Consider the following 19,633-nt stretch of genomic DNA (forward strand, 5'->3'; position numbering starts at 1 on the left):
ACATATTTTCTCAACAATGTAGGACAAGTAAATAAACCAATTCTTATCTCCACCTGTCTGGAAATGAAACTTGTAGATCCTACCCCACATCTTTTTGCAAGACTCTCTTTCAGTCTTACTGTAAAATGAAAATAGAAAATTATTGCTTTCTCGTGGTTTTTTTCTGTAAGTATTTCTTTACTGCTTCTATTCAAATCTGATTGTACTATTCAAATAAAACTAACTTCTTGTTTAGATCATTAAAGTACTAATTTATATCCTTCTAAACACAAAGGTAATTTTGTTTTATATCTACACCTTAGATATAAATATACAAATAGTAGCTCAAAAAATTTAACTTTTTAGGGTCTAAGTAGAAGAAAAATGTATTAAATGTTAGTAAAATAATTTCAGATCTCTTGTTTCTTTAAGCTAGGTACCTATTAACCTTCTTTGTCTTAGGCCAACTAGGTGATGAGTATCTTATTAAAATTATGAAGGACAAGCTCATGTCTATGCCTTGTAGGAATCAGGGATATGTTTTAGATGGGTTCCCAGAGACCTATGAGCAGGCGACAGATCTTTTTAAAGGTATGTACTGCTTGGTTTGGTTTTGTTGCTGCTTTTGTTTTTATTGGTGCTGGTGTTGTAATTACCATCATTGTTTCAGAGCCATACTACTGGAGTGCATCAGCACTGTAATGACTGCAGTGCAAGATACAAAATAAAGTTTTGTGATTGTGACTACTATAATGTAAGATGGACGGTAATGCACCTTATTTCATTTATGCACAAGATAATTTTTAGACTATAGTAAAAAGTACATGCACAAACATGGAGGATGCTTTCTTGTCCAGTGTTGGTCTACTTCACTTAAGCCAGCTCTACAGTAGAATATCTTCATAATATTTAAGGGCTACTGAATGGGGGCATCCAGCCAGTGCACCAATACATATTTTATGAGCCAAATTAGAGTGTATTTATTAGATGAGCTACAGTGGTCATGACTTCAGAGAAGCTCTGCAACAAACATTTCAAATTGTGAGCAAGCACTGTCTATATATTAAGACCAGGAATCATTTTCATGTTTAAATTACACCTGGGATTTAAAGGTACAGAAAAAACAGTCTTGTTCAGCTTAGCTGTTCTGCAAATGGTCATGCTCAGCTGATACTCTACAGGTGGTTTTACTGACTATTTGTAACAGCAGACCCTTAGTGGCAAAAAACATTTTAACCATAGGATTGTAAAATATTTCTACTTGCTGTTCTGAGCCTTGTCTCTATTTTTTGCAGAAAAATTTATTAGGCAGGAGGAGAGGTCAAAGATAAGACAGCAAGTTTTAAGACTGGACATATTAAAAAATTGTGTGTGCATGTTCACCTGTCTGTGGTATAGGAAAACAACTACTAGTGTCCCGAGGTACAATTCTGTGGTGCCTGGCTACATGAATTACTTACTGAATTCTCTAAACTGGTGTCAGGATTAGATTAATTTCCAGTTCTTAGTATCATTTGGATGTTGGCAAACCTGTGTTTTACTGGGCACATTTTTAGCAAATAAAGTGATATTATTGCTTCAAATGAAAATGTCCATAATTTCTTACTTTTATTTTAGAAGAAGAGGATGAAGCAGAAGAAGAGGAAGAAGAAAAAGGCATAATGCCTAAATTTAATGAAATAATTATACCTGGTAAGTTTGATAGATTTCTTTTTAAATAAACTGAGGAGTTTTATTTTCTAATTAAATAAACAGGAAATATTGCTGCCACCAACAAGAAGTCTAAAATATCACTCCATCTCTTCCTATTTAATTTAACTTTAAAAAAATCTATTTCATGTAATGCTGCTGCCCTTGTATTTAAAAGTGAACAATTAATCATAGAATCATTTAGGTTGGAAAAGACCAGTAAGAACATCAAGTCAAACTGTTAACCCAGCACTTCCAAGTTCAACATTAAACCGTGTCCTTAAGTGTCACAGCCCCGTAAGTCTTAAATACCTCCAGGGATGGTGACTCAATCACTTCTCCAGACAACCTGTTCCAATGCTTGACCAACTTTTTGTCAAAGTTTTCCTTAATCAAAAGGAAGGGTTTGGTGCAGTTTCTGGGTTGTTTGTTTGTTTGTTTGTGTTTTTTTGTGAAAATGCCATCAACAGTTGGCTGACAGCAGTAGTGGCTGTCTTCTTATGATTACAGAAGCTTAATGGATAAAATTGTAATGCATTAGTTATGCTGGGAATTAAAATAGAGTGGTTTTCATCTATGTCAAAATTGCTTTATCCTGCTGTTTTTGCTTGATTCCGTTGGAAATTTTGTATATATTCAAACAATATGTTCTTTTTCACAGAATTTGTTTTTTCTTTGACTGCATCTGATGAATTCCTTATAAACAGAATAATAAATCTGCCAGAGATAGAAGTTGCTGGAACACATTATACTGAGGACGAGTTCCTGCAAAGTCTGAAACACTTCCGCAAGTTAAATACCGATGATACGACAGTTCTCAACTATTTTGATGAACTCGAAATACATCCTCAGTTTATTGGTATGGAATAATAAAATTAGTAGATATGAATAAAAAATTCTGTTCTTACAAATTTTTGTAAGAACAAAATTTGTTCTTGCACACTTGCAAAAATCTAATAGTAATGTCCATATATAAATAATATTTTTATTAACATTGCAGAATACATATACAACAAGCAATTAATTATATGCCTGCAAAAAATGTTCTTTTACAGTTAACCTGTTTGTAAAACTATGGGTGTTAGTTTTTCATTTTTGTAAAGTTAATTATTAAAATAATTCTATGACTTAGGTTACAGATCTCTACAGTGGCACTTTTTCAGATAGGTGCAAGCGTACATTTTAATGGACATAAACATGGTTCTTCATATTTATTTCTTTAGACTTATTGTCAGATGCTATTGTTGTCCATAAAAATCAGATTTGTTACCTGGTGGGCAGCCAGCTAACAATTGCACCCTAAAAAGATGCATTGATTGTTTATTTCAGAGTTGTGCTAACCTCTGTGCTTGATGGTACGTCACAAATCAATCACCCCTACTATCAAAACTTTTCACTATTTCTACATATTACCAAACAAAGGGATTAGTGTTTATTGGCTAAATATTACATAGTTCTCTCATTAATTAGTATTCAATCTTCTACTGGATAATTATTCTCTTGCTTCCCATGCTGAGTGTTTCTCTTCTTTTGGATCAGTGGGTTTCTTCAGTTGGTGGTCCTTGAGTCTATGGTTGTGATTTCTTCACAGCTGGCATTTACTTTTACCCAGCTGGAGGTGATTTCAGCACAATTTCTGAGTTGACTTTATTAGTTTCTTCATTGTCTTGGGCATTCTGACAAATGTCCTTATGGCTTGTAAATTCTGCACTCTTTGTGTCCTGTCAGTGGTACACCCTTCTTCCTGAGCTTTGTTAACGGCCCATTGGTCTCAGACCATTGAGTCTTGTCCAGGACTAAACATTGACGAGGTAATTCTACCAAAAAGTAATTTGTTTTTCTAACACCTGGACATCATTTAGAGCTTGCTGTCTGTTTCATGGGTTAAATCCACCTTCTTGTTGATCAAGCTTGAAAATATACAAAGATGAAACATCAAAGAACATAATTTCTCAAGAAAATTTTTACATTTTGCAACACCATGACAATATGTGTGTAATCTGTAAATTTAGAAGCATTTAAGAAAATTATTAGAAATTAAAAGTGGAAGTCTGGGACTGAATCTGTTTTGCACTACACCTGTATGTGAGAATACTTTTCTTCCCTACATACTATCTAGAAAATTATGATCACTGGGAAATCTTGAGAAAATAACTATAATCTGATTATTCAGTGCCAGTGAGATCAGAGTGACAGTATTCTAATGAAAAGGTGGGTCTTTGAGGGGAGAGGAGAGGAAAGAAAGAAGGGTGAGACCTCAGCAACTAAAACTGCTGATATTTGGAATGTCTATTTGAGATGAATGACGAAAAGTTAATTGTTCAACCCCCTTAGCCATAACTGAGTTTCTAAATTTTTTTATTTATTGTCAGTTATGGAGATTATTTAGAAAATAATAAGATACACTTTTAAAAAGTGTAGTAGTTGGAAAAAATAGCGAGATAATAGAATTATTTTAGAATTGAGGAAATTCTACTACGGAAAACAAATGTATGAAATGGTAAATATTAAGATCTGATGACATCAGTTGGTTATATTCTTAGCTTATACACTTCTAGATATGCAAGTAGAGGCACTGTCAAAGAATTATGCCAAAAGATGATTCTTTAACTGTAACCCATTCCAAATACAGAAACTCATTTGCCTACTGATTTGAATTATTGCAGTATCACAGCTGTGATGTTCCAGATGCTTTTCACATTGAGTGTTAGCATTGATTCTCATGTTCAAATGAGCATCATCTTTAGGTCCTGTTTGTCTCAGAACTGCCTCTTCACCCATGTTCACATTCCTGGTTGTTACCCGTGGAAGTATGCAGGTGTGTTGCTTCTGCTGTAAAATGTCAGGAACAGGTTACAAACTCCACTAAGGATCCTTCAGCTCAGTCAATACCCCTCCATTCTAGTTGATGCCCCAGCTGGATTTTCAGATGCACAGAAGTAGCAATGGATTTAATCAGTGACCCAACTGCTTTCTCAGCTATATTCTGAAGAAGGGGTTAAAAATTATGCTTGATTTGTTCAATATTGTTTCAAAATAATAAAAGTTTTCTTCTACCTTAAATTAAAAAAAATCATAACATATGGTTTTATGTATCATTTTTATGATTATTATTTTTTCTGAGTCTGAAATATGATTACTACAAAGGAGTGGGCTTCAAGATTCTGGAAACTCAACTTCGATGACTCACTGTATGAAGACCGCAAGTTGGTTATCTTGAGTCTCGTTTTTCTCATTTGCAAACTGGGAATGGTGACAGGCATGTTAGATCTTATACAAAAAGACATGTTAAAGTTACAACAGCAATTTCCTTTGAAGACCTTAATTTATGAACTCCTTCTCCAGTGATCTTTCCTCTCAGCTAGCATAAGTGCTAACTTCATTTTTCATTTAAAACACATTAGTTTTTGAGGATAAATGTAGTTAATTATGATTGCTGTAAAATGTACATTGTACTCTTCTGTGGCTATCTAAGAAAAAGATCAAATTCAACACTGATACCATTCTTAGAAATACTATAAGTGGCTAGAAAAGTGATTCTCGTTGTAATTTGTATATCCAGGTGCTGCTAAAATTCTAAAAATTATGGGCTGCTTGCCATAGCAAATGTATTGCTTTAATTCAGAGTACTTCAGGAAGGTAATCCCTGATTTTTGAAAGAAGAATCTGTAAAATAAGTTTTATCATATAGAACTATATTGGTTCCCTCTTCAATTCATGATCAGAGTTTGGATTTGAGGTCCAAATCACAAACACTTTAACTCTTGGAAAAATGGTGTTAGTATTTGAGAGTCTGATCCTGCCTGAGTTGGTGATTAGAAAAAGATGAGAAAAATGCTTTGCCAATGACTTTCAAAATAATTTCCTAAAGAACTGTGAAGCAGGGGCTACTGGATTCTCATCTAAGTTCTATATTCAAATTCCTCATTTTCCCTTCATTTGCATGCTCTCTTTACCCATTTCTGTGCTTTTACAATTTCCATTTCATGCCTCTGAACAAGCCCTTTACCTCAGTATTCTCTACCTCAAACGTCCACTTTTCCTCTTTTCTATGTACATTCCTGTACTGTTTCTGCCTCTCCACACTGAATGCATACAGAAACCAGAGAGCCCTGGAGAATGTCTTCATTTGTATTTTTTATTTTTCTTCTCTCTTGTCAAGTTTAATGTGCAAGTAACTTCCAGCAATTAAAATGGGAGAAGGAATAAAGTGAAAGAGAAGGTCTTGTTCAGTCTTCATGTTCCTACATGAAGCTACATATTTTTTTTGTAAATATAACACAGTAAGAGATAGACTAGAGAAAGGTCTGTGTGTTTGTTAATCTGTATGGGTGAAAACATTGGATCTTGTGCCACATCCTAACTACCTATTATGTAGCATTCAGTGGGGAGAGAATGACAAAACTGATGGTTTTGTGCATCTCGAGAAATTGACCTAAGATTGCTGTCAGGAACATCTCTGAGAGTTGGTAGTTGATTTCTTATTTGTGTTTCAAAACCTGGGCAAGCTGCAATTGTTCAACAATAGTTGTAAAATTTACTTTAGTATGTTTCTCCCTTACTTTACCTTAAAAGGCAAACTATTTTAGCTGAAACTGGTAAAGAAAGTCAGATTTAGAAAACTTAATTCTATGTAACAAAAATTTGACATTTATAAGCAATTGAAAACATCTTTTACTTTAAAATTCAAACAACATGAACACAATATATATTATTTTTAGGTCCTGCAGAATCATTGACAATAGTTGACAAAAGTCTTGAAATGGTTCTCTCTTGTATTGTTTAAAAGATATAGCTCTATATGAAGATGCTGAGAACAGACTTACTGTACCAAAGATCATCAAAGAAGTTGGAGAACCTCGGAATTATGGTTTGACAGATGAAGAAAAGGAGGCTTTGGAACGTCAAGCAGTGGAGGAACGCCTTGTCAAAGAAGCTCAAGAAAAAGCTGAACAAGAGTATAAAGAAGCTAAGGAAAGGGAAGAAAGAATGGCAAGATGTGAAGAGTGGGTATGTTAATACATATATTTGGGAAAACATTTTTATTTATGTGTTTTAGATGGCTTTGAGTAATTGGTTATATATAAATATACTTGGGAAATGTAGTATAAATTCTCTCATTTCTTATATCCTGCTTTAGGTCTGGGTTAGGCTATCTTCATAGTGCATTTTGAAGCCCATCTTACAGAATATAATGTCTTTTTCATTACAGACATAGCATTTTGCATTTTGGTATCAGTATGTCTTTAAAATACTTCTATGGTACTCTGGTTGCTGCTGTGCCATATCTCTTCTATTTTACCATTTATATATATCTACTATAATCAGTGGAGATTTTCCTTACCAAATCTAATAGCATTTTTGCATTTTGCTCAGTTTACCTCTACGCACCTAAGTCTTAATTATCAAACTAGATTTTTAACTCAACACTGACCTAATCTTCCAGCCTACATTTCAGAAGTATTTCTGAGCCTGCAAGAGCATGTGTGAGAGCTAAGTAGTTGGTTCAATAAGGACTACCTGATGCAGTCAGAAGGATGATGTTTTTTTTTTTTTGCTAGTAATCTAATAAGTACGTGGTATTTAGGCTACCTGACCACAGAAGACTTGCAGTGATGCTTTTTCCTTTTTAACTTTGCCACACAAAAGGACATTTTTAGTTAAATGACCTGAAATGCATACTGTGAGAATGTCCCTGTTCACACCCGAAGTCAGACCATTTCACCAGAAGGCGAGTCTATTGTCTTCTTGTAGAGCTACTTAAAAACAAACTGATCGTTCCACAGAGAAGTCCTTTTCTTATATTTGAATGCCCATACACATCTATGGGGTAATAATATGCTGAAACTACTGACTTTTAAAGGAGCTTTTACATTCCTCTGATGTTGGCTTGTAAATAAATGGTTTTTAATCTCTGATTATTTACAGCTTCAGTCAACATTAAACAGCATTTTGTACTCTGTAAAATTCTTAAGGTTAGCTGACACATTTTAGGTAGATTCAATCCAAATGATCTACCTTTAAAAGTGCAAACTGTGCATTAATCAAAACTGAAGTAGGTGTTTAAATAAAACACGTGTTTAAGGTTGTCCTTTAAAATAAGCAGATGATCAGGAAATCTAAGCAACTGTTCATTTGCCCTTGGCACTGTAGATTAGCTGCTGTCTCTGAGTAGTGGCCATAGACCAATTGCAAGATTTATTCAGTAGCGCTCCTGGATTGAGTGAATAAGGTAAAAATGGGTGTACCTATTTTATCTGATTATTGCTTTTGTGTTATGCTTCGAGTATAGAAAAACAGTCTTCAGAATATCATCTGTTTGCTGTAGCAATGTATGATTCAAGCTACTGATGAATAAAATGAGTGAAGAGAGGACAAAGAAAATGACTTGAAGTAATCTTCTGGCCAAAGCTGCTGCAAGTATGCAGCTACTTAAGTGCTACTGAATAGAAGAAAAGCTTGTAGCAGTTTTATTTCCCCATCCCTCTTACTTTTTGAGTGTGAAAATTGCATTTGATTTCAGCTGAATTCAGAAATAAATTTGGCTGCTGGAAACAGATGTAATTCACTGTGGTTTTAGTCTATTTGACTCTCAAGCCCCTCGAAAACATCAATGAAATAAGAGTAAAACAAACCAAAGAAACCAAAGAGAATCAAACCCAACACAATAAACAAATTAAAAGTTTAGAAACCCAGGGCTCTCTATAGACTAAAAATATACTTCTTCCCTCCAGTTCAAGGACACCTCAATAAACCACCTGTGTTTGCAGTAGCACTAAGTTTTGAAGTGCTACAGTGAAGCACTTCAAAATGTAACCATTTTGCTAAATACCTTATGGAAACAGGGCCACTGGAAGCCTCAAAAACAAACCTTCTTTTAGGTGTTAAGGAAGAAAAATAAAATAATTTTAGTAAGGAGATTACGTCAGTCCCTATTATGTTAAATTCTTTGTCCTCTGTGTGTTTTATGCTCTAAATTTAATAAGCAGTTAGTAATTTTTCTTATCAACTTGTTCTTTAAAGTTCTGTCCACAGCATCTAACACTATCTTTTCCCTCTAGACCAGCACTCTTATTTAGCCAAATAGTATTTGATAGATGCTATAAAAATTTCATTTTTTTCTTTTTTACTTGTAGAATAAACAGCAGGAGGAAGTGAAAAGACAAGAACAAGAGTTCTTGGAGGCCCAGTCTGTTCCATTACGGAACTATTTAATGCAGAATGTCATGCCAACACTTATGCAAGGGATAAATGCATGTTGTATGATCAGGCCAGATGATCCAGTCAATTTTCTGGTAAGGTGATTATGTTTTGTTTCTTAAATATTTTTGAATACTCATCAAGACCCAAAGAATCTCTCTTAATGAAAGGATTAAAATTTCCTCCCCACTTTCAGGTTAGCAGCTCATTAAAGATTAGAACCTGCAATTCTGTTGAGCAGCAATTATAGTGAAAATTAAAACCCAGAGGCTACTCTTTATGGGATTAGTTGATACTGTGTATCAAGGAAAGTATCCAGTGTAGTTAAACAGTTATAGGACAAAAATCACTACTAGAACCTCTTTCCCCTTGGTAGTTGCGCTCTGCACACCTTATGTACCCTGACAATTCTGCTGTGTTATACAGGACTACAAGTTAAAGAACTTTTTTACATTGGGCTTTAATTTCCATTAGATTAATTTGTGCCAATGAACCTATTATGACATCTGATAGCTGGAGTTAGGTGCCTCAAAAGAGGATACACAAAGAAATCCCTGGACAATTATACCCTTACAATCTAGACTCCCCATCCCTCACAGGACATCCCTCATGTGACCAGGAGCTCTATAAGGGTCTGAGATCTGGTTGCCCTTCATTGATTTACTGTCTGCTGCCAGAGGGTTTGCTAAAGGGTCACCTCCACACCCTCTCAGGTTGGTTTCAGTGGGCTTTTGGTTGGTTCTGGTTGTTACAATAATGTGGTTGTTATGGTTTGTATACCATGATCTATGGGCTGTCCACTCCAGCTATTAATTTTTAAGTAATGTTTAAGCTGCAGTTTTGTCTATTCTATTATTAATGTTCAGATTGATAGTGCCAGGTTTCACTGTAATCCATCTTTGACTGAAAAACATATCCATATGGTTCAGATAAAGTTCAACCTGAGGCCTAAAAATTCTAGCTACTTATGCCTACCTTCAAATGATTTAAAACTTTTAACTCTTCAGAATCATTCCAATATCACTCTCCCCATCCCCCCAGATGCAACTGAGCATATTGTCATAATGATAAATGCAAGCTCTTTGGTAATTCTCTTCACGATACACACATAAATGATGGAGAAAATCTTGTAGGACATGACTAATTCCAGTTGCAAATGACCTCAGGACGTTATCCAACTCAACTTTTGGCTGCAAGCAGGGTCAGCATTGCATTCAGACAAGAATCCAGGTGCTGAAATGTTATTGCTGTGCTACTGTTCTACCTGCACATCCTAACCAAGCTGTTTACAAGCTGAAACTGAGCATTTTATTAATAAAGCAAAAACCTGAAATGAAAACAATGGTGTTACAATCCCACTTCAGGCATTAAGGGATATTTTCTCAGTTTAACCTTTTTGCCTACTGGTGAGTGACAACTACGTGCAGCTGTAGGAGTATGAGATCTTCCCTAATATATGCATAGCTTTTAAAGGTCAGTATCAGTGGGTCCAGAAACCAGGTTCTAGGGTACTCCCTAGACATTCAGAGTGACAAAAACTGTTATAGATGGCTCACTTCCTTCTCTTGCCCACAATAAAAACAGGGTGACTGCAATGAAAAGGGAGAGTGAGGCCAATGGTATTTTGGATTGTATTTGGGGGAAAGAGATTTCTCTGACATAGAGACATTTGCTACCATAAGTGACATTTTAGGGCTATTTAATACCTACTGCAGTTTTGTTTAAAGCAATGTTATCCACTACATCTTTGTTATTTTGAATATATTTCAAAGCTGGAGATGTGAAAATAACTGTAATTTTGAAACTCTTCTGTTTATAGGCAGAATATCTCTTCAAGAACAGTCCTGATATCGATTGGAGTAAACCTTAAATCCTAGCAGCAATAGGAATTGTGAAACAAAAAGGGAGAAAATTTCCTAATACATTTTAGATAAAAATACTTTGTTTCTGATGTTATTTTTGTTTAGGCTTATTATGTCATCTTCATTTTTATTTCTAATACTTTATTGCTATTTTGTACTGGGTTTTTAACACTCTTCTAAATTTCCATTTGCTGCATGTATGGATTGGTACATTACACATCTCTATATTATATTCCTAATCCTTAGTGAATGTAGGCAGCTAGCATGAGAAAAACTTTTATCCAAAAATAAAAGTGTTTCTCTGTCCTATTTCTCCTCCCAGTAACCAAGAGGCAAAAAGTCACACAGTACAGTCTTCTTGTGCTGCACTGAAGACTGATTGGTAAACAGTTTCCCAGCACAGGGTATGTCATAAAACCTGTGTTTCACTTTGGTATCGAATGCATGGCTGTAGAATTCATTTAATAATCTTCAGCATTCAACACTAGATAACATATTTTTTAGAGATTCTTGAAGAATCTAGACTTTCCACCACACGGCTGTCCTCAATTTTGATGACTTCATCCAGATATCACAGGAACTATATCTATGCTAACTGAGCTGAAATTGATTGCATACGTGGTGTTAAACAAATACATGATTTTGTCAAAACAGAAGGCAAGGACTCTTTGTGCAAAAGGAGGGGGGGGGAAAAGTGGAAGAGCTGAAAGAATAGTGATATAGAAACATTTCACAGCTATTTTTTCTGTAACTTTGAGTATCAGAATTTTAGATGTGTTAATGGCCAATGTTTTTCTTCAAGATATATTAGTGTTTTTATAGAGTATCTTATTTCATCTGTTTTCATAGCCACACAGACAAGTTGGGAATAGAGTTCAGAACCATCATCTACTCTAAAGAAACACATATATTTGTGATCTCTATGTCCTATATGCTCTCAGCCCAAGTTACCATTTATCCTGTGAGGTGGTTGAAGATGAAATAACTGGTAGCTTTAGAAAATTTCTTAGTTTGAAAGTGCAGTTTTTTCAGAATAAACATGTAACCTGGTCACTTAAATAGAGAGGGCAAACCAGGTTTTATCCAGTTACTGTAATGCGTTTACTTTTCCAAGAATAAAGTTTTGAGCTGATCTATAAAGAGCGTGAATATTTTTTTAATAATCTGAAAGTTTATGCAGACTACTCCAGGCAGCTGTTTCAAGAACAACTTTTAGAAAAGAATCCGTTTGGTTTGCGCAGGGCACGGATGCACAGCGAGCCCGACGCGGTAGCCAAAGCCCCGCACGTGGCTGCCTGCGGGGGAGTCCCCTCCGCGCCCCCAGCGGGCCGAGCCCGGAGCGCCGGGGCCAGCCCCGCCCGCCAGCCCCGCCCCGCCCCGCGCGGCCCCGCGCACGCGCCGCCCCGCGGCCGTTGGCGCTTTGTTTTCAAACCTCGGGCCGGCGCTGCTGCCGCCGCCGCTGCGACTGCATTCCCCAGCGTGCCCCGCGGCCCCGCCCCGTCTGCGCACGCGCGGCCAGGCGAGCGTGCGCGCCGTGCGGGGGTGTTCGCCGCGCTGCGTCAGGCTCCCCCCGCCCCGGGACGTTGCTGTGGTAGCGTCCGGGCGCCATGTTAGAAGGCCGGAGGGGAAGAGGCGAGTGAAGCGGCGGCGGCGGCCGGGCCTGGCACAGCCGCTCCTTCCGCTCCCGGGGCCTGGCCCCGGCCCGTGCCATGGTCGCGGCTCCCGCCGCTCCGCGGGACGAGTGACCGGTCCGCAGGCGGCAGCGGTGGGGGAGGAGGAAGAAGGGGACGACGCGGCGCTGGTGGTGGTGGTGGCGGCGGCGGCGGCGGCGGAGGAGGAGGAGGAGGGGCCGGAGAGACGATGCCGTTGTAAGTCCGGGAGCTCGCGGGGCGCGCTCGGGGCTCGCGTTGTGCCGGCCTCGGCCCGGCGCTCCCCGCATGCCCGGGCCCTTCCTGCCGGGGCTCGGGCCCTTCCCCCTCGCGGTCCCCTCGGCCTGGGCGCTTCCGCTGCCGCAGTGTGCGGCCCTGGCGCCACTGCCCGCGCCGCCGGGAGCTCCACGCTGCCTTTCTCGCCCCCCATGGCCGTGAGCCCCGGAGGTGATGGTGATGTGGCTTTTGCGGTGTTGTCGCCGCATTTGCGATCGCGTAACGACAACGTGCGGGACGGAGCGGACGCGTGCGGCGGCCTCCGCTCTCCACTGCTGGGTCAGGGCGCACGAAGGGGCGAGACCCGCGTGTTTGTCCCTTTCTCGCCCTGGCCGCTAAGCGAAAAAACGCTTTTTCCCCCAAGAGCCCTCTCTGACCACGCGGACAGTTTTTCTCAGTTCTGGGGGCAGGAGACCCTGGGCCTCTGGTTCCCGTGGGTGCCCTGAGCCCAGCGCGCTGCCCTTGGAACCCCCCGCTCCCGGTGGCTCCGGCAGCGCCCCCGGCCGGCAGAGCGGGCTGCAGGCCCGTGTCCCCCACTGGCCCCCGCCGGGAACCCGGGGCGCTTCTGCACTGGACGTGCCGTGACCCCGCTGGCAGGCAGGAATAACGAAATGTGACCTTATTCATCCCAGTTGTTTCGCTGTTTTCTTTCACCCCACCCCGGCTTTTTTTTTTTTTTATTTTCGCCTTTTTTTTTTTTTTATTTTTTTTTTTTTTTTCCCATCGCTGATGTTTTTACGAATTCTGATTGAGACCACAAAAATTGTAGCTCCTCAGTTCTGAAGTTCATAATCTTATTCTTTTATTATGTTATACAAATCGAGGAAAACAGTGATGTGTAGGTGATCAAGTGCCTTCGGACTAAGGCACGTTTATATATTTTGTTCAGTTGGTCTGTTTGTTTTGGTTTTTTTTTTTTTTGTTTGTGTGGGTTTGTTTTCTTTCATTGAAGGAGAAATATAAGAATTTGTAAATATACACTCTTCTTCTCACTGTTATAATTTGGGATTATTCACTGTGGTTTTAAATATGTCAACTTTCAAGTGGAGAATAGCCAAGGTTGTCTGTTGTGGTTGTCAATTCAGTCTAAAGTACTGCAAAGTTAGTCATGGGGTAGATAACATGATAGAAACTTATCTGAAAGGGTTTATGGCAGGGAAAGGACCAGTGGATGAATGCAGGAAGGAAAATACTTATGCTTAGTAGGTTCTAGTGCTTGTATAACGAAGCGCCAATGTTCTTATAGGTGAGTTTTGTATATGTTCGTTATGGCAGTGAAAAGTTACCAGAAGTCAGCTTTGAAGTTGTCTAGGCTTTTCAGCCTCAGGAAAATGGGAGGGTGTTTATTCTGCCTGCTTTCATTCTTAGTTTATTGTGTTGTGACTACATAAATTCCAAAGGCTTAGTAACAACACTTAAAAAGTTTGGGCTACTTTTATGAGTTGTAATAATAACTATCTTCAACTTTGAAAAGTTTGGAATGATTTGATAATTTATCTTGATGTAGATGTCTTTGATACTTTAACTAGAAGCACTTAAATAACAGAACATAGTTACAATGGCACCAAGATATTGCTATTTTCAGTATAAACATTACTTGACAACTAGTACAGGAGATTTATTGTAATTAGCAAAAAGGAAGCTTTCTCAGTTTATGCATTTGTTCTGTCATTTGTATGTTTGACATTCCTGATTTGGTATCATCCAGTCAGGACTTTAAAGAGAGTATTATAATTCCAGTAAGAGAAATGCTGGTAATGCTAATTTTTGAGTTTGTGAAATTATACCTCTGGCATTAGAGGAAAGTGGCAGCTTGGGAAGATTTTTTTCCTCTATAATTCTTTCCAGTTGGTTCTGTCTTCTGGGCAATAATCTTTTTGAATGAAAGTGTAACAACCCTGTTACTGTCAGACTTATATGGTGACAAATTTTTTGTTTGTTTTTGGTGGTTTTTTTGTGGGTTTTTTATTCATGATTTTTTTTTTCCCCTGATTTTTTAATATGTCGTTCAAACTTAATTTTCACCACTGGTGTTTGCAATTGACAGGCCTTGTCAAAACTGATTTCCCATACAACTGGAGATTGTCATTATTCTTGTCTTGGAGTTCCAGGTTGTCCAGAGCTGTGGTTGTGCTTATTAACAGTAAGATACAAAAGTATAAAACCAAGCAAATTCATTCTGTACATGATGGTACATCAGTAGTAAGACTGCTGATCCTGATTGATAGCTGGCATTTACAGAAGCCTTTAGTATTTTTTTAAATATTAAAGTTTATCCTAGAAACTTAGGTAACTTTTTGTTAAAATTTTCATGTGGGAAGCTGTGTAAGTAAGAAGTCTTTAAAAAAAAGCGTATTAGAAACAAAGATTACTATTTCCCCTGTTGTAAAGATATATCTCAGTTCATGGTTTGGTATAGAATGTTCCTGTGCATTATCTGAAACATAAGATGGCAGGGAAGAATGAAGCTCACTAAGCTATTCAATATGTTTTGGTTGAATCTGGGGTTTATACAGAAGAGCTAAGGACTCAGTCAAGCTGGAGCTATGTCTTTGGGAGTGATGGTTTAGTCTTTTCTTGTAACCTGGGACTTTCTAACCCTCCACATAGAGAAAACATGAATCTGTTCCATTGCTAAGCTGCTGAACATCCGTGTCTACTGAATTCATGGCAAAACACTTCTGAAATGCTTTGTTTTGTTCTGTAACCAGAAGTGGAGAAGTGCATTGAGTCATATACATGAACATTTTAAAGTGCCATAAGTTCTGTAAATTTTAAGTATTGTTGGTATTGGTAAGTTCTGTATTAGAGTTTTGGAATGTCATTAAGAATTACTTTTTCCAGTGGACAGTCAAGCTGATTCTCACTTCTAGAGTAAGACTGTTCATTTTTCCTTTCACTGAACTTTGTTGTAGACATGGGGGAAGTCATTCTTCACTTTTCATTAGTGAGTGTCAGCTTATGTGCCAGAAGTACAGCACTGTTTAAAATGGCTTGTGCTGGTTGGGAATGGATAAGTAGTGTGTTTCTGAGCAGAGAGAGTTGAGAATTTGATAGGCTGCTAGGAAAGGAATTAAATTATTAACTTTGCAAAGCAATGGACTGACTTTAGAATAGTTGCCATAATATGAAGTGATAGCTTTCTTCATTGAGAAGTAGTTAATATAAAAATCTGTGCAGAGGATTAATTTGTTAGATGGCAAGGATATGTGGCTTTGGAATATCTTTCAGTCTTTCAGTATCACTCTAAAAAAGGACAGAGTTTATACCTGTTAATATAATAGTACTGTATGGAGGGTACTGCAAAGGTACTGGAAACCCAGTTATTTTGGGCTGAGCAGATTTCACCACTGAGACAAATTAATCTCTTAACAGAAACTCTTTGTGAGATTCCTAGTTCTTAGTTTATAGTCCCTGTTATCTTTTGATTCAGTCTTACTGAATTTCTTAAATTGCTCTCGAGTTTTTTGTCTCCCTCGTAGCAATAAAAATAATTTTTGGTTCAGGTGTTGCCTATGCAGTTCATTCGCATTTTACTTGAGAAACTTCTCCTTCCACTGTGTTAATAAGACTATTGTGGATGGGTTTTTATTTGCACATACTACCTTCCCTACTTTCCTGTGTGAACAGAAGAGCCAGAGGGCTCAGGATAGTGTCCAAGGAATGTGTATGAATGATCTTCCTTTTGCTGTAGGTGAGCCTCTTCTGTTGCCCTGTTGCTTGCTGGTGCTCCAATACCTTTGTTCAAATCAGTTTTGTGTACCTTGAACACCTCATACTGACAGTTGAAGACTTAACTCATGGCCTGAATGGTCCAGTGATATTCTGCTAGATATTGAAACTTTTCGTTGAGGAGGGACAGCTGTATTGTCTTATCCATTTAATACATATGTTCCCCAGTAACTGATTTGTGTAGACTTCATTGATGTTTCCTGCCCAGATTTTTGAAACTTCATGTGGAGTAATGGCGATAAGGTTAAGCTAGAATCTTCAGTCTAAATTGCCAGTCACTCATTGTAGTAGGAAAGGTAAAAAGAAGCAAAACCCCCTCAATGGAGTTTCTCTGAATCTGGACACAGTGAAGCTTGAGCTCCATGAATTCATCTCCAGCTGGTTAACCAGATGGTGTGATGACCAGTATTGTTTCAGGAATCTGAGTTGGGTGTCTTACATCAACAAATAAGAAGGAATAAATTTTGCTGAGGTAATCAGTAAAGGCAAATAGAGAAGTGAGGATAATCATTGAGAATCCTTAAGTTGTGTATTTTGTCTTAGTATCTAGATGAGTTTGAAACTTAGGGCAATTTAAATGGTTACAGTTTGTTCAGTATTATGCTATGTATTTTTAATATTTGTTTGTATTGTCTTTTACTTTTGTGAAGTTTTCTAAATTTCAGTAGCATATTTAGTGAGTGTGGTGCTGATGGCAACTGTATGTTGTTTGTGACAAAAAATGTACAATCTTAACACAAATAGCACTAAAAATAATACTATTAGAATGGACATAGAATAGTGGGAGAGAAGAGAAACACATTTTTAGAATGACAGCATTTTGTGTGTGGATAGGATTTGTGTGGGTGGTTTAAATACAAAGCACTCTGAGAAAGTTTATAACAGGATTGTTGATTTTTCTGAGGATGGAGAAAAGTTCTAGTGTTGTAGAAGCAAACAATAATACAGAACTTGAAATTACTATCCAAGTCTTAGTTATATATGGGACAGTGTTACATAGGTATAGCTGTATTTGCTCTATGGTCAGTTTAAATAGAAGTGTTCAGTCTATCACCTGATCTTCAAAAGATGCATTATAATCCCTCCTCTACCTTAAAACAACATTTAGTCATTTCCATATAAAGGAGTTTAGAGGTGTGTGCTCTGGAAATGGTAAAGCTTCCAACGAGTTTTATTTGGGTTATTTTTTCTTCCACTTCTGCTCTCTGTTTAAAATGGGTTTTAGCAGTAACCATACAGCCAAGGTCTGTTCTTTTAGTTCAATAGTTACTGGTAACAGTATAAAAAGATACTGCCTACCAAAACTTAAGGCTCTGAAGACAAAGTTGTTTGGCTGCACTACCTTCAGATTAGCACAAACTAGAGCTGTGTGTCTGTGTCTTTGTATGTAAAATATAAAAATATATAAATATAAATAATATATAAAAGTATATATAAAAAATATATATATGAAAGGATGTGAATTTCTTACTAATTAAATAAGTATTTGAATATGAAATACTGAATCATAACACTCTAGAATAATTCTACTGTAGCTGTTGCCCAATTTGCACATGGTAAATTGTCGGCATATATTATTCAAAAATTCAGGTTGAACCAGAGCTGCAACAATGGCATGTCAAATTTAACTCTGCGTAATTTTCTGTAAGTTTATTTTGTATTTGTACAATTGACAGATAGCTCATGGTCATATCAGAGTGATAGAATGATCTTCATATATGATCTTCATATGAGGTATACAAGAAACAAACCTAAAAGCCTCAAACAGTATCTTAAATTTCTTTGTGATCTTGAAAAACAAAGCTTAGGGTTTTTGTTTTATTCCTTATTTTGAGGGGGGGTGGTTTTTCTTTTTTGTGTTTTTTGGTGGTTTTTTTGTCTGTTTATTTGGGTATTTTGTTTCTTTTCTTTTTATTAAGAAAACAAACAACACCCCCCAAAAAGAAAAAAACACACACACAAAAGATCCAAAGCAAAAACTGAAAAACCCAACAAGCCCTAAACATGCTTTCAGCAGACCCAGATATGATCTGCCAAGTCTATCTCTGTTGTTATTAAGAGTGAGTAGCTGAGATGGAACTTCCAGTTGCTATTTAATACTTTGCTTTTTGTTAATATTTAACTTAGTGAGTACCAGATGTGTCATACCATCAGGATGTTGACTCCCCAGCAAGACCAGTCCCTAATCTGTTTGGGTAGAAGGTTAGATACTTTCCTGGCTTTTCATCTTTCTCTTTGAATAAATTTGGTAGTTTAAGGTCTTCTATGGACATATCACAAATAAAAATGCCCACATGTGACTGAGAGGGAAGATACTGGAATGTCAATATGATCTTCATGGTTTTAGGAAAAAAGTAGAAGTATAGGAGCATTTATCACTAGCATTTTCTGGCTAAAATGTAGTGTGTAAATACAGCATTATAGTTGGGCTAATGAGCACCAAAAGTTTTTTCTCAGAGATAATTTACTTTTACATTAAAAGTGGGGTAGCAAATGCTTTCTCTGGTGTTTCTTGGTTTTATGGGAGGTAGGAGGCAGGGAGAGGATATAGCTTTCCTTGTTTGTTTATATTAACTTTCATGCTGCCTTTTAAATAAATAGGTGAACAGAGTAAGTTACTTTATTCTGTCCTTCATTAAGTTTAACAAACCTTCTTGCCATAGCATTTTTTTTTAATTTTCCAAAGGAATTTTTTTCATATTCTTTGTTGTGCTACAGAAACCTTAGACTAGAGTTAACTTAGTAGATGCAAATGGCAGAGCTTCAATTTAAATATTTTTATCTGGAAATAACCTATATTTTCTTCAGTGTTAATATATGTTAACTGTCTTCTGCGACTGTAAAATCTTGAGGGCAGCTGTTCTGAGAATTGTTACACACTAACCCAGTGAAAGGGTACTTACTAACTCAAATCAGTGCTCAAAAAGAGATGGAACACGTGTATCGGGGAAGTCCTGTTCTTTTGATAACATCGTTATTTCATTATTTTAAAAATAAATATAAGAGCTGTAGTTGGCTTTATGTAACAATTCCCTAAGATGTGTATCTGGTGACCGATTTAATTGGTTGTTTGAAGCTGTTGTTTCAATGAGCAGTTTCAGAGCTTGTTTTGGCTGTGGCTGTGCTCTGGTTGCCCTGTAGGGGTTGGAGGAGCACTGGTTTCAGTCATTGCAGTGTGGTGTTTTGAAGGCAGAGCTGCTCATTGCACTGCCAGGGCTGTGTGTAAACCAGACAGGGGAAGAGATC

General features: G+C 37.5%; 2 protein-coding genes across 13 annotated transcripts in view; both read left to right on the forward strand.

The window, feature by feature from the left end:
• The window catches only part of AK7 (adenylate kinase 7), a 30,104-nt gene extending 18,234 nt beyond the window's left edge, over nucleotides 1–11,870 (forward strand). For 3 of the 5 annotated variants that reach the window (XM_015632176.3, XM_019007120.2, XM_033515289.1), the window contains 6 exons: nucleotides 442–570; nucleotides 1,597–1,671; nucleotides 2,330–2,527; nucleotides 6,458–6,678; nucleotides 8,805–8,963; nucleotides 10,688–11,870. In XM_015632176.3, the coding sequence (XP_015487662.1) occupies nucleotides 442–570; nucleotides 1,597–1,671; nucleotides 2,330–2,527; nucleotides 6,458–6,678; nucleotides 8,805–8,963; nucleotides 10,688–10,738 (833 nt within the window). In that variant the 3' untranslated portion in view covers nucleotides 10,739–11,870. The other 2 variants (XR_001522387.3, XM_033515288.1) reach the window with 2 other exon arrangements.
• A 445-nt stretch (nucleotides 11,871–12,315) lies between these two features.
• PAPOLA (poly(A) polymerase alpha) overlaps nucleotides 12,316–19,633 on the forward strand; it is a 43,676-nt gene continuing 36,358 nt past the window's right edge. For 2 of the 8 annotated variants that reach the window (XM_015630680.3, XM_015630683.3), the window contains exon 1: nucleotides 12,316–12,598. In XM_015630680.3, the coding sequence (XP_015486166.1) occupies nucleotides 12,591–12,598 (8 nt within the window). In that variant the 5' untranslated portion in view covers nucleotides 12,316–12,590. Of the gene's footprint in view, nucleotides 12,599–13,697; nucleotides 13,902–19,633 lie in introns of those variants that run through there. The other 6 variants (XM_033515440.1, XM_033515441.1, XM_015630679.3 and 3 more) reach the window with 5 other exon arrangements.

This window comes from Parus major, chromosome 5 (assembly GCF_001522545.3).
Source record: "Parus major isolate Abel chromosome 5, Parus_major1.1, whole genome shotgun sequence".
Classification (NCBI taxonomy): domain Eukaryota; kingdom Metazoa; phylum Chordata; class Aves; order Passeriformes; family Paridae; genus Parus; species Parus major.